At 52.0% G+C, this 12,366-nt stretch overlaps 1 protein-coding gene across 1 annotated transcript in view; it reads left to right on the forward strand.

The window, feature by feature from the left end:
- Positions 1 to 3,555: 3,555 nt before the first annotated feature.
- LOC119958642 (KH homology domain-containing protein 4-like) overlaps positions 3,556 to 12,366 on the forward strand; it is a 30,299-nt gene continuing 21,488 nt past the window's right edge. The window contains exons 1-4 of the mRNA XM_038787178.1: positions 3,556 to 3,786; positions 5,790 to 5,850; positions 8,578 to 8,638; positions 11,424 to 11,608. Coding sequence (XP_038643106.1) covers positions 3,575 to 3,786; positions 5,790 to 5,850; positions 8,578 to 8,638; positions 11,424 to 11,608 — 519 coding nt within the window. The 5' untranslated portion in view covers positions 3,556 to 3,574. The remainder of the gene's footprint in view (positions 3,787 to 5,789; positions 5,851 to 8,577; positions 8,639 to 11,423; positions 11,609 to 12,366) is intronic.

The following is a 12,366-nucleotide window of genomic DNA, read 5'->3' on the forward strand; positions in this document are numbered from 1 at the left end:
CCGTTTTCCTGAACTATCCCCGTTCCCCTGATATCTAGAAATCTCTCGGTCTCCGTCATGGAACGTTCTGAATGACTGAGTTTCCACATCCCTCTGCGGTTGAGAATTCCAAAGACTCCGTCGCCTTGGGTGAAGGAATTCCTCCTCATCTGCGTCCTAAATAGCCCACCCCTGATTCTGATGCTGTCGCCTGATTCTAGACCGCTCCACATCTGCCCTGCCCAGCCCCTTGTTTCAGTGAGATCGCTTCATTCTCCTCCATGTGAGGTTATCCATTACAAATGTGAGGTTATCCATTTTGGTAGGAATAACAGCAAACGGGATTATTATTTAAACGATAAAATATTAAAGCATGCCGCTGTTCAGAGAGACCTGGGTGTGCTAGTGCATGAGTCACAGAAGGTTGGTTTACAAGTGCAACAGGTGATTAAGAAGGCAAATGGAATTTTGTCCTTCATTGCTAGAGGGATGGAGTTTAAGACTAGGGAGGTTATGTTGCAATTGTATAAGGTGTTAGTGCGGCCACACCTGGAGTATTGTGTTCAGTTTTGGTCTCCTTACTTGAGAAAGGACGTACTAGCGCTGGAGGGTGTGCAGAGGAGATTCACTAGGTTAATCCCAGAGCTGAAGGGGTTGGATTATGAGGAGAGGTTGAGTAGACTGGGACTCTACTCGTTGCAATTTAGAAGGATGAGGGGGGATCTTATAGAAACATTTAAAATTATGAAGGGAATAGATAGGATAGATGCGGGCAGGTTGTTTCCACTGGCGGGTGAAAGCAGAACTAGGGGGCATAGCCTCAAAATAAGGGGAAGTAGATTTAGAACTGAGTTTAGGAGGAACTTCTTCACCCAAAGGGTTGTGAATCTATGGAATTCCTTGCCCAGTTGAGGCTCCTTCATTACATGTTTTTTAAGGTAAAGATAGATAGTTTTTTGAAGAATAAAGGGATTAAGGGTTATGGTGTTCGGGCCGGAAAGTGGAGCTGAGTCCACAAAAGATCAGCCATGATCTAATTGAATGGCGGAGCAGGCTCAAGGGGCCAGATGGCCCACTCCTGCTCCTAGTTCTTATGTTCTTATGCTGGAGTACACAGGCCCAATCTCTTCAATCTCTCCTCACTGAAAAATCCCACCCATCCCAGGAGCCAGGCTGGGGAACCTCCACTGCACTCCCTCTACGGCAATAAATCCTTCCTTCAGGGGACCCAAACGGAACACAATACTTCAGGAGCAGTCTAACTCGGGTTCTATACAATTGCAGCAAGGCTCCTGTACTCAAACCCTCTTGCGATAAAGGCCATCATACCATTTGGTTTCCTAATTGCTTGCTGGGACTGCATGTTAGCTGCCAGTGACTCCTGGACATAGAATGAAATGAAATGAAAAATGAAAATCGCTTATTGTCACAAGTAGGCTTCAAATGAAGTTATTGTGAAAAGCCCCTAGTCGCCACATTCCAGCGCCTGTTCAGGGAGGCTGGTACGGGAATTGAACCGTGCTGCTGGTCTGCCTTGGTCTGCTTTAAAAGCCAGCGATTCTAGCCCAGTGTGCTAAACCAGAAGAACTTGTCGTACGAGGAACGTTTGAGGACTCTGGGTCTGTACTCTGAGTTTAGAAGGATGAGGGGGGATCTTATTGAAACTTACAGGATACTGCGAGGCCTGGATAGAGTGGACATGGAGAGGATGTTTCCACTTGTCGGAGAGACTAGAAGCAGAGGACACCATCTCAGACTAAAGGGACGATCCTTTAAAACAGAGATGAGGAGGAATTTCTTCAGCCAGAGGGTGGTGAATCTGTGGAACTCTTTGCCGCAGAAGGCTGTGGAGGCCAAATCACTGAGTGTCTTTAAGACAGAGATAGATAGGTTCTTGATTAATAAGGGGATCAGGGGTTATGGGGAGAAGGCAGGAGAATGGGGATGAGAAAAATATCAGCCACGATCGAATGGCGGAGCAGACTCGATGGGCCGAGTGGCCTAATTCTGTTCCTATCTCTTATGGTCCCTTTGGACATCAACATAATCTCTCACCATTTAAGAAATGCTCTGCACTTCTGATCCTCCTCCCAGGAGGAGGCCTTTCATCCCCTCAAGTCTGTTCCCACATTCACCGAGGTCATGGCTGTCACCCCCTTGCTAATCCAGAATCTATCTAGATCTGCCTCAAAAGTATTCACAGGTTTTGCTTCCCCCACATTTTTGAGGAAGCGTTCCAAAGATTCGCCCGCAGAGAAAATATTCTTCTCATCTCTCGTCTTCAATGGGTAACTCCTTATTATTAAACAGCAATCTCCTAGTTCTAGATTCACCCACAAGAGGAAACCTCCTCTCCACATCCACCCCGCCGATTACCCCCTCGGGATCTTAAAGGTTTCCATCAAGTCGCCTCTCTCTCTGCTAAATTCCAGCGGATCTAAACCTGACCTCTCACCCTTTCCTCATAAAACAACCCACCCAGGGTGGCACGGTGGCGCAGTGGTTAGCACTGCTGCCTCACGGCGCCGAGGACCTGGGTTCAATCCCGGCCCCGGGTCACTGTCCGTGTGGAGTTTGCACATTCTCCCCGTGTCTGCGTGGGTCTTACCCCCACAACCCAAAGATGTGCAGGGTAGGTGGATTGGTTGCGCTAAATTGCCCCTTAATTGGAACAAAAAATGGATTGGGTACTCTAAATTTATATTAAAATAATAAAACAACACACCCATTCCTATTAGTCTGATAAACCTTCTCAGCTGCTTTCTATATTTACAGCTTTCCTTAAATCAGGAGACCGATACTGTACACAGTACTCCAGTGGTGTCACCAATGCTCTGTACAACAACAGCATAACCTCCCTAATTCTGCATTCAGTTCCCCTCACAAAGAATGATAACATTTCACTATCTTTCCTAATTACTCACCGTACCTTTAATGATCCATGCCCCAGGACACACCGATCCCTCTGCATCTCCGGGTTCTGCAATCTCTCACCATTTAGATAATATACTTGTTTATTATTCCTGCCAAAACGGAACATTTCGCAATTTCTCATATACACCAATTGCCCGACCTTTGCCCACGCACTTAACCCATCTCTGCCCCCTGCATCTTAGCTCCCTGATACCAGGTACCTCTACGGGACAGAAATCTTTCCGTTGTGAGTTGTGACATTTCCAGTTGATTCCCCAATCAGATCAAGGAGTAATTTCCAGATTCCTGAGCCTGGGGGGTGGGGGGTGGGGGGGGGGGGGGGGGGGGGGGGATGTGTGTTGTGGAGTTTGGTCCGGGATCCTAACGAGTGTCTGGGTCTGGTCCGGGATCCTAACGAGTGTCTGGGTCTGGTCCGGGATCCTAACGAGTGTCCGGGACTGATCCGGGATCCTAACGAGTGTCTGGGTCTGGTCCGGGATCCTAACGAGTGTCCGGGACTGATCCGGTATCCTAACGAATGCTGGGGGTCAGATACCCAACGTCAGTCAGTTGGAGCTCTGGAATGACTTCTCTTCGATGTTGCAGCATTTCCAGCAGCCATTCTTTGTTTGTTGTTTACTTGCTGCCTTGTGTATGACCAGTTCCTCCTCTTGCTCCACAGATGCATTACGTGCAAGATAAGGTCTTTGTGGGCCTGGAGCAAATCGAAGCGGCCTTCAATATCAAGGAGAAAGTGGAGGGTCCGGGCGGTTCCTACCTGCAGCACATTCAGGCCGAGACTGGGGCCAAGGTCTTCCTCCGCGGAAAGGGCTCTGGCTGCCTGGAACCTGCCTCTGGGAGAGAGGCCTTTGAGCCAATGTACATCTATATCAGGTACCGAGGTTCTTGCTAACAGTCGCCCTATGTTTACGCGTGCTGTACATGGACAAGGCACCGATTCATCACTGCATCACTCTTACTGCGGCGTGAGATTTCATTTGTTCAATTTAACTCAAAACACACTGCAGCCTTGCACAAAGCTCGTGTAAGACGTGTGCGCAGGAGAGGAGCGTGAGCTCGAGCTGTGTCAGAGAGTTGGGTATCTGGGAAATGAAGGCCGATGGGTGTTGGTATGTGCCTGCTGGTGGGTTAGTACTGACCTTAACAGTCTTGGATCTGAGCCGGACTTCTCCGTCTGTTCCTGCCGGAGGGATTCACCCGTCTCGCTGCGGTCAGCGGAGTTTCGGCTGAACCCCAATCACGGTCCCGAGTTCTGCAACACCAGCAGACAGAGAGATCTCAGTTCCACATCTCCTGGGCACTAGAGGGAGCTTCACTCCATCGAACTCCATGCTGTACCTGTCCTGGGAGTGTTTGATGGGGACAGTGTAGAGGGAGCTTTACTCTGTATCTAACCCCGTGCTGTCCCTGTCCTGGGAGTGTTTGATGGGGTCAGTGTAGAGGGAGCTTTACTCTGTATCTAACCCGTGCTGTACCTGTCCTGGGAGTGTTTGATGGGGACAGTGTAGAGGGAGCTTTACTCTGTATCTAACCCCGTGTTGTACCTGTCCTGGGAGTGTTTGATGGGGACAGTGTAGAGGGAGCTTTACTCTGTATCTAACCCCGTGCTGTACCTGTCCTGGGAGTGTTTGATGGGGACAGTGTAGAGGGAGCTTTACTCTGTATCTAACCCCGTGCTGTACCTGTCCTGGGAGTGTTTGATGGGGACAGTGTAGAGGGAGCTTTAGTCTGTATCTAACCCCGTGCTGTACCTGTCCTGGGAGTGTTTGATGGGGACAGTGTAGAGGGAGCTTTACTCTGTATCTAACCCCGTGCTGTACCTGTCCTGGGTGTGTTTGATGGGGACAGTGTAGAGGGAGCTTTACTCTGTATCTAACCCCGTGCTGTACCTGTCCTGGGAGTGTTTGATGGGGACAGTGTAGAGGGAGCTTTACTCTGTATCTAACCCCGTGCTGTACCTGTCCTGGGAGTGTTTGATGGGGACAGTGCAGAGGGAGCTTTACTCTGTATCTAACCCCGTGCTGTACCTGTCCTGGGAGTGTTTGATGGGGACAGTGTAGAGGGAGCTTTACTCTGTATCTAACCCCGTGCTGTACCTGTCCTGGGAGTGTTTGATGGGGACAGTGTAGAGGGAGCTTTACTCTGTATCTAACCCCGTGCTGTACCTGTCCTGGGAGTGTTTGATGGGGACAGTGTAGAGGGAGCTTTAGTCTGTATCTAACCCCGTGCTGTACCTGTCCTGGGAGTGTTTGATGGGGACAGTGTAGAGGGAGCTTTACTCTGTATCTAACCCCGTGCTGTACCTGTCCTGGGTGTGTTTGATGGGGACAGTGTAGAGGGAGCTTTACTCTGTATCTAACCCCGTGCTGTACCTGTCCTGGGAGTGTTTGATGGGGACAGTGTAGAGGGAGCTTTACTCTGTATCTAACCCCGTGCTGTACCTGTCCTGGGAGTGTTTGATGGGGACAGTGCAGAGGGAGCTTTACTCTGTATCTAACCCCGTGCTGTACCTGTCCTGGGAGTGTTTGATGGGGACAGTGTAGAGGGAGCTTTACTCTGTATCTAACCCCGTGCTGTACCTGTCCTGGGAGTGTTTGATGGGGACAGTGTAGAGGGAGCTTTACTCTGTATCTAACCCCGTGCTGTACCTGTCCTGGGAGTGTTTGATGGGGACAGTGTAGAGGGAGCTTTACTCTGTATCTAACCCCGTGCTGTACCTGTCCTGGGAGTGTTTGATGGGGACAGTGTAGAGGGAGCTTTACTCTGTATCTAACCCCGTGCTGTACCTGTCCTGGGAGTGTTTGATGGGGACAGTGTAGAGGGAGCTTTACTCTGTATCTAACCCCGTGCTGTATTATCCTTTGTGTTCCTTTCAGTCATCCCAAGTCAGAGGGTCTTTCGGCTGCTAGGAAACTCTGTGAGAGCTTGCTGCAGACTGTGAGTATCATTTTTGTCACTTATTGCTGAGTTCCCCTCTATCCCCCCCCGCTCACTGACAGCCCAATCCACACATTATATAGTCTTGTGACCAGCTGCCTCAAGCCATTCGCCATGACGGCTCTGATGGTGCAGCAGGATATTGCGATGTGTGTGGGGGGGTGGAATCCCAGTGAACGGGGTCTGCTCTTGCAGCAGGATATTGCGATGTGTGTGGGGGGGTGGAATCCCAGTGAACGGGGTCTGCTCTTGCAGCAGGATATTGCGATGTGTGGGGGGAATCCCAGTGAACGGGGTCTGCTCTTGCAGCAGGATATTGTGATGTGTGTGGGGGGGGGGGGGGGGGGGGGAATCCCAGTGAACGGGGTCTGCTCTTGCAGCAGGATATTGCGATGTGTGTGTGGGGTGGGGGGGGGGGGGGGATCCCAGTGAACGGGGTCTGCTCTTGCAGCAGGATATTGCGATGTGTGTGTGGGGGGAATCCCAGTGAACGGGGTCTGCTCTTGCAGCAGGATATTGCGATGTGTGGGGGGAATCCCAGTGAACGGGGTTTGCTCTTGCAGCAGGATATTGCGATGTGTGTGGGGGGGGGGGGGGAATCCCAGTGAACGGGGTCTGCTCTTGCAGCAGGATATAGCGATGTGTGGGGGGAATCCCAGTGAACGGGGTCTGCTCTTGCAGCAGGATATTGCGATGTGTGGGGGGAATCCCAGTGAACGGGGTCTGCTCTTGCAGCAAGATATAGCGATGTGTGTGTGTGGGGGGAATCCCAGTGAACGGGGTCTGCTCTTGCAGCAGGATATTGCGATGTGTGGGGGGAATCCCAGTGAACGGGGTCTGCTCTTGCAGCAGGATATTGCGATGTGTGGGGGGAATCCCAGTGAACGGGGTCTGCTCTTGCAGCAGGATATTGTGATGTGTGTGGGGGGGGGGGGGGGAATCCCAGTGAACGGGGTCTGCTCTTGCAGCAGGATATTGCGATGTGTGTGTGGGGGGAATCCCAGTGAACGGGGTCTGCTCTTGCAGCAGGATATTGCGATGTGTGGGGGGAATCCCAGTGAACGGGGTTTGCTCTTGCAGCAGGATATTGCGATGTGTGTGGGGGGGGGGGGGAATCCCAGTGAACGGGGTCTGCTCTTGCAGCAGGATATTGCGATGTGTGTGGGGGGGGGGGGGGGAATCCCAGTGAACGGGGTCTGCTCTTGCAGCAGGATATTGCGATGTGTGTGGGGGGAATCCCAGTGGACGGGGTCTGCTCTTGCAGCAGGATATTGCGATGTGTGTGGGGGGGGGGGGGGGGGGGGAATCCCAGTGAACGGGGTCTGCTCTTGCAGCAGGATATTGTGATGTGTGGGGGGAATCCCAGTGAACGGGGTCTGCTCTTGCAGCAGGATATTGCGATGTGCGGGGGGGGGGGGGGAATCCCAGTGAACGGGGTCTGCTCTTGCAGCAGGATATTGCGATGTGTGGGGGGAATCCCAGTGAACGGGGTCTGCTCTTGCAGCAGGATATTGCGATGTGTGTGTGTGGGGGGAATCCCAGTGAACGGGGTCTGCTCTTGCAGCAGGATATAGCGATGTGTGGGGGGAATCCCAGTGAACGGGGTCTGCTCTTGCAGCAGGATATTGCGATGTGTGGGGGGAATCCCAGTGAACGGGGTCTGCTCTTGCAGCAAGATATAGCGATGTGTGTGTGTGGGGGGAATCCCAGTGAACGGGGTATGCTCTTGCAGCAGGATATTGCGATGTGTGTGTGTGGGGGGAATCCCAGTGAACGGGGTCTGCTCTTGCAGCAGGACATTGCGATGTGTGTGTGTGGGGGGAATCCCAGTGAACGGGGTCTGCTCTTGCAGCAGGACATTGCGATGTGTGTGTGTGGGGGGAATCCCAGTGAACGGGGTCTGCTCTTGCAGCAGGATATTGCGATGTGTGGGGGGGGGGGGAATCCCAGTGAACGGGGTCTGCTCTTGCAGCAGGACATTGCGATGTGTGTGTGTGGGGGGAATCCCAGTGAACGGGGTCTGCTCTTGCAGCAGGATATTGCGATGTGTGGGGGGGGGGGGAATCCCAGTGAACGGGGTCTGCTCTTGCAGCAGGATATTGCGATGTGTGGGGGGGGGGGAATCCCAGTGAACGGGGTCTGCTCTTGCAGCAGGATATTGTGATGTGGGGGGAATCCCAGTGAACGGGGTCTGCTCTTGCAGCAGGATATTGCGATGTGTGGGGGGAATCCCAGTGAACGGGGTCTGCTCTTGCAGCAGGATATTGCGATGTGTGTGTGTGGGGGGAATCCCAGTGAACGGGGTCTGCTCTTGCAGCAGGATATTGCGATGTGTGGGGGGAATCCCAGTGAACGGGGTCTGCTCTTGCAGCAAGATATTGCGATGTGTGTGTGGGGGGAATCCCAGTGAACGGGGTCTGCTCTTGCAGCAGGATATTGCGATGTGTGGGGGGAATCCCAGTGAACGGGGTCTGCTCTTGCAGCAGGATATTGCGATGTGTGTGAGGGGGGAATCCCAGTGAACGGGGTCTGCTCTTGCAGCAGGACTTTGAGCCGTGGGTATTCAGTCCAGTTATAACTCTCGGCAGCTTGCTGTGTCTGGAATTGGCTGACAAAGCACTGACTGAGTATACAAGCGGACACCTTTGCTTTCGTTCAATACGATAGTCCATTTCTGTCTGGGGAGGGTGTGACCCGCTGATAATTCAATCCATTTTCTTTCTTTAGGTTTATAGCGAGCATTCTAGGTTTGTGAGTCAAATGAATTCTTCAGTCATGCCACCTCAAGGTAAGTCGTGCAATAAGAAGATGCTGTGCCTCCTATATCAGTGTATCTAACCACGTGCTGTACCTGTCCTGGGAGTGTTTCATGGGGACAGTGTAGAGGGAGCTTTACTCTGTATCTAACCCCGTGCTGTACCTGTCCTGGGAGTGTTTGATGGGGTCAGTGTAGAGGGAGCTTTACTCTGTATCTAACCCCGTGCTGTACCTGTCCTGGGAGTGTTTGATGGGGACAGTGTAGAGGGAGCTTTACTCTGTATCTAACCACGTGCTGTACCTGTCCTGGGAGTGTTTGATGGGGACAGTGTAGAGGGAGCTTTACTCTGTATCTAACCACGTGCTGTACCTGTCCTGGGAGTGTTTGATGGGGACAGTGTAGAGGGAGCTTTACTCTGTATCTAACCCCATTCTGTACCTGTCCTGGGAGTGTTTGATGGGGACAGTGTAGAGGGAGCTTTACTCTGTATCTAACCCCATTCTGTACCTGTCCTGGGAGTGTTTGATGGGGACAGTGTAGAGGGAGCTTTACTCTGTATCTAACCCCATTCTGTACCTGTCCTGGGAGTGTTTGATGGGGAGAATAAAATGTTTTAGAATGCCAATTCCTTTTTTCCAATTAGGGGGCAATTTAGCGTGGCCAACCCACCTACTCTGCACATCTTTGGGTTGTGGGGGTGAAACCCACGCAGACACGGGGAGAATGTGCAACCTCCACACGTACAGTGACCCGGGGCCGGGATCGAACCTGGGACCTCGGTGCTGTAAGGCAGCAGCGCTAACCTCTGCGTCACCGCGCTGCCCTTGATGGGGACAATCATTAATATATATTGTGAATAGCTGGGGTTCCTGCACCCATTCCGGCGGTACACCGATACTCTCTGCCTGCCATTTGGGAAAAGACTTTGTTTCCTGTCTGCCAACCAGCTTTCTATCCATCTTGGAACGCAGACCCCAATTCCATTCCCTTTAATTTTAAACGCTAATCTCTCTGGGACTTTTTGGCCTCCTGAAAGTCAAAATATACCACATCCACTGGCTTTCCCTCGTCAGTTCTACTCATTACATCCTGGAGGAGTTCCAGTCGATTTGAAAAGCTTGATTTCCCCTTCATAAATCCATGCTGACTCTGTCCGATCCTGACACTGTTTTCCCAAATGCTCTGCTATAAAATATTTTATAATGGACTCTAGCATTTTCCCCACTACCGACGTCCGGCTGACTGGTCTATAATTCCCTGTTTTCCCTCTCCCTCCCTTTTTAAGTAGTGGGGTTACATTAGCCGCCCTCCAATCTGCAGGAACTGTTCCAGAGCCTATCACATCTTGGAAGCTGACCACCAATGCATCCACAATGCAGATTATCAGGCCCTGGGGATCTATCGCCCTTCAAAATCATCTATTTCCCCAACACCATTTCCCTGCGAATCCTGATTTCCTTCAGTTCCTCCCTCTCACTCAACCGCCCTCCCCAACATTTCTGATGTTATTTATATCCTCGTTTGTGACGACCCAACCAAAGTATGTATTTCGTTGCTCAGCCATTTCTTTGTCCCTCATTCCCCCAGTCCAAAGATGTGCAGGTTAGGGTGGATTGGCCATGATAAATTGCCCTTAGTGTCCAAAATTGCCCTTAGTGTTGGGTGGGTGTTACTGGGTTATGGGGATAGGGTGCAGGTGTTGACCCTGGGTAGGGTGCTCTTTCCAAGAGCCGGTGCAGACTCGATGGGCCGAATGGCCTCCTTCTGCACTGTAAATTCTATGTAATTATGAATTCCCCTCTTTCTGACTGTACGGGACCTACATTTATCTTCACCAACCTTTTTCTCTTCAGTCTTTTTCTCTTTGCGTCCCTACAGCTTTTATGTTCCCCACAAGCTTCCACTTCTACTTTATTTTCCGCTTCACCGATCTCTTTGTCCTCCTTTGCTGAATTCTAAACTGCCCCCAATCTTCTGGTGTGCTGTTTTTTCTCACCAAGTTATAAGCCTCTTCGTTGGATCTTCTGCTGTCTCTTAATTTTCCTTGTAAGCTGTGGTTTGGCCACCTTTCCCGTTTCGTTTTTGCGCAAGACAGGAATAAACGATTGTTTGCAGTTCAGTGTTTCCCAATCAACTACATCCAACATGCCCCTCAGACCATCATAGTTTCCGGAATTAAGTTTGAGGGCCCTAGTCTCGGGATCAACAATGTCACTCTCCATCGTGATGAAGAATTCTATCATATTATGGTCGCTCTTCCCCAAGGGGCCTCTCATGACTAGATTGCCAATTATTCCATTAAACAATACCCAGTCTAGGATGGCCTGCTCTCTAGGTGTTTCCTCAACGCTTTGGTCCAGAAAGCCTTTCCGCATACACTCGAGGAATTCCTCCTCTATGGTATTGTGATTAATTTGATTTGCCCAATCTACCTGAGGATTAAACTCCCCCATAATTACAGACATTTGTTTATCACAGCACCCTGGTGGCACAGTGGTTAGCATTGCTGCCTACGGCGCTGAGGTCCCAGGTTCGATCCCGGCCCCGGGTCACTGTCCGTGTGGAGTTTGCACATTTTCCCCGTGTCTGCGTGGGTTTCACCCCCACAACCCAAAGATGTCCAGGGTAGGTGGATTGGCCGCGCTAAATTGCCCCTTCATTGGAAAAAATGATTTGGATATTATAAATTTATAAAAAAAAAAATAAAAAAATCACAGCACCCTGAATTTCCTGTTTAATGCCATTGGCAACAACACCACTACAGTGTGCGTCGCACTCCCACTCGACTAACCACCCATTTCTTTGTCTTTTCCAGGTTACCAGCAGCTGTCCGGGGGAACGTCCCAGCAGCATTATTACGCCGGCCAGGGTTACCAGGCCAGATATGCAGTGGGCTCAGTCCCAGTGCCGTCCTCTCCGAGTTCATACCCCAGGCAATGTGGCCCCGATTCTGCACCCTTCTGTGTCTCGGGGGCAACACAGCCGCTGGGTCCTGGACAGGTAGGTCACTGCCCCAGCAAGAGCGCGCCGCCATGGTGAAACGTCTAGGGGGGAAGGTGTGTCTGTGTTAGGCGGGGGGGGGGGGGGGGAGGTGTGTCTGTGTTAGGCGGGGGGGGGGGGGTGAAGGAGTGTCTGTTTTAGCCGGGGTGGGGGTGAAGGTCTGTCTGTTTTAGGCGGGGGGTGGGGGGGGGGGGGGGGGTGAAGGTGTGTCTGTTTTAGGAGGGGGGGGGGGTGAAGGTGTGTCTGTTTCAGAAAGAGGGCCAGCCTATTTTGTCTTTCTTGTGTTCTGTCTGAGACTGGCTGGCTTTGGACGGGATGGGGGGGGGGGAATGCGGAGAGAGAACAGGGTGCCTGATACAGGTAATATCTGTCTGGGCTGGGTTTAGGGGGGGAGGGTGTCTGGGTTGGGTTTAGGGAGGAGGGTGTCTGGGCTGGGTTTGGCGGGGGGGGGGGCGGTGTGTCTGGGCTGGGTTTAGGGAGGAGGGTGTCTGGGCTGGGTTTAGGGGGGAGGGTGTCTGGGCTGGGTTTAGGGGGGAGGGTGTCTGGGCTGGGTTTAGGGGGAGGGTGTCTGGGCTGGGTTTAGGGGGGAGGGTGTCTGGGCTGGGTTTAGGGGGAGGGTGTCTGGGTTGGGTTTAGGGAGGAGGGTGTCTGGGCTGGGTTTGGCGGGGGGGGGTGTGTCTGGGCTGGGTTTAGGGAGGAGGGTGTCTGGGCTGGGTTTAGGGGGGAGGGTGTCTGGGCTGGGTTTAGGGGGGAGGGTG

The sequence above is a fragment of the Scyliorhinus canicula genome, chromosome 30 (genome assembly GCF_902713615.1).
Source record: "Scyliorhinus canicula chromosome 30, sScyCan1.1, whole genome shotgun sequence".
Lineage (NCBI taxonomy): Eukaryota > Metazoa > Chordata > Chondrichthyes > Carcharhiniformes > Scyliorhinidae > Scyliorhinus > Scyliorhinus canicula.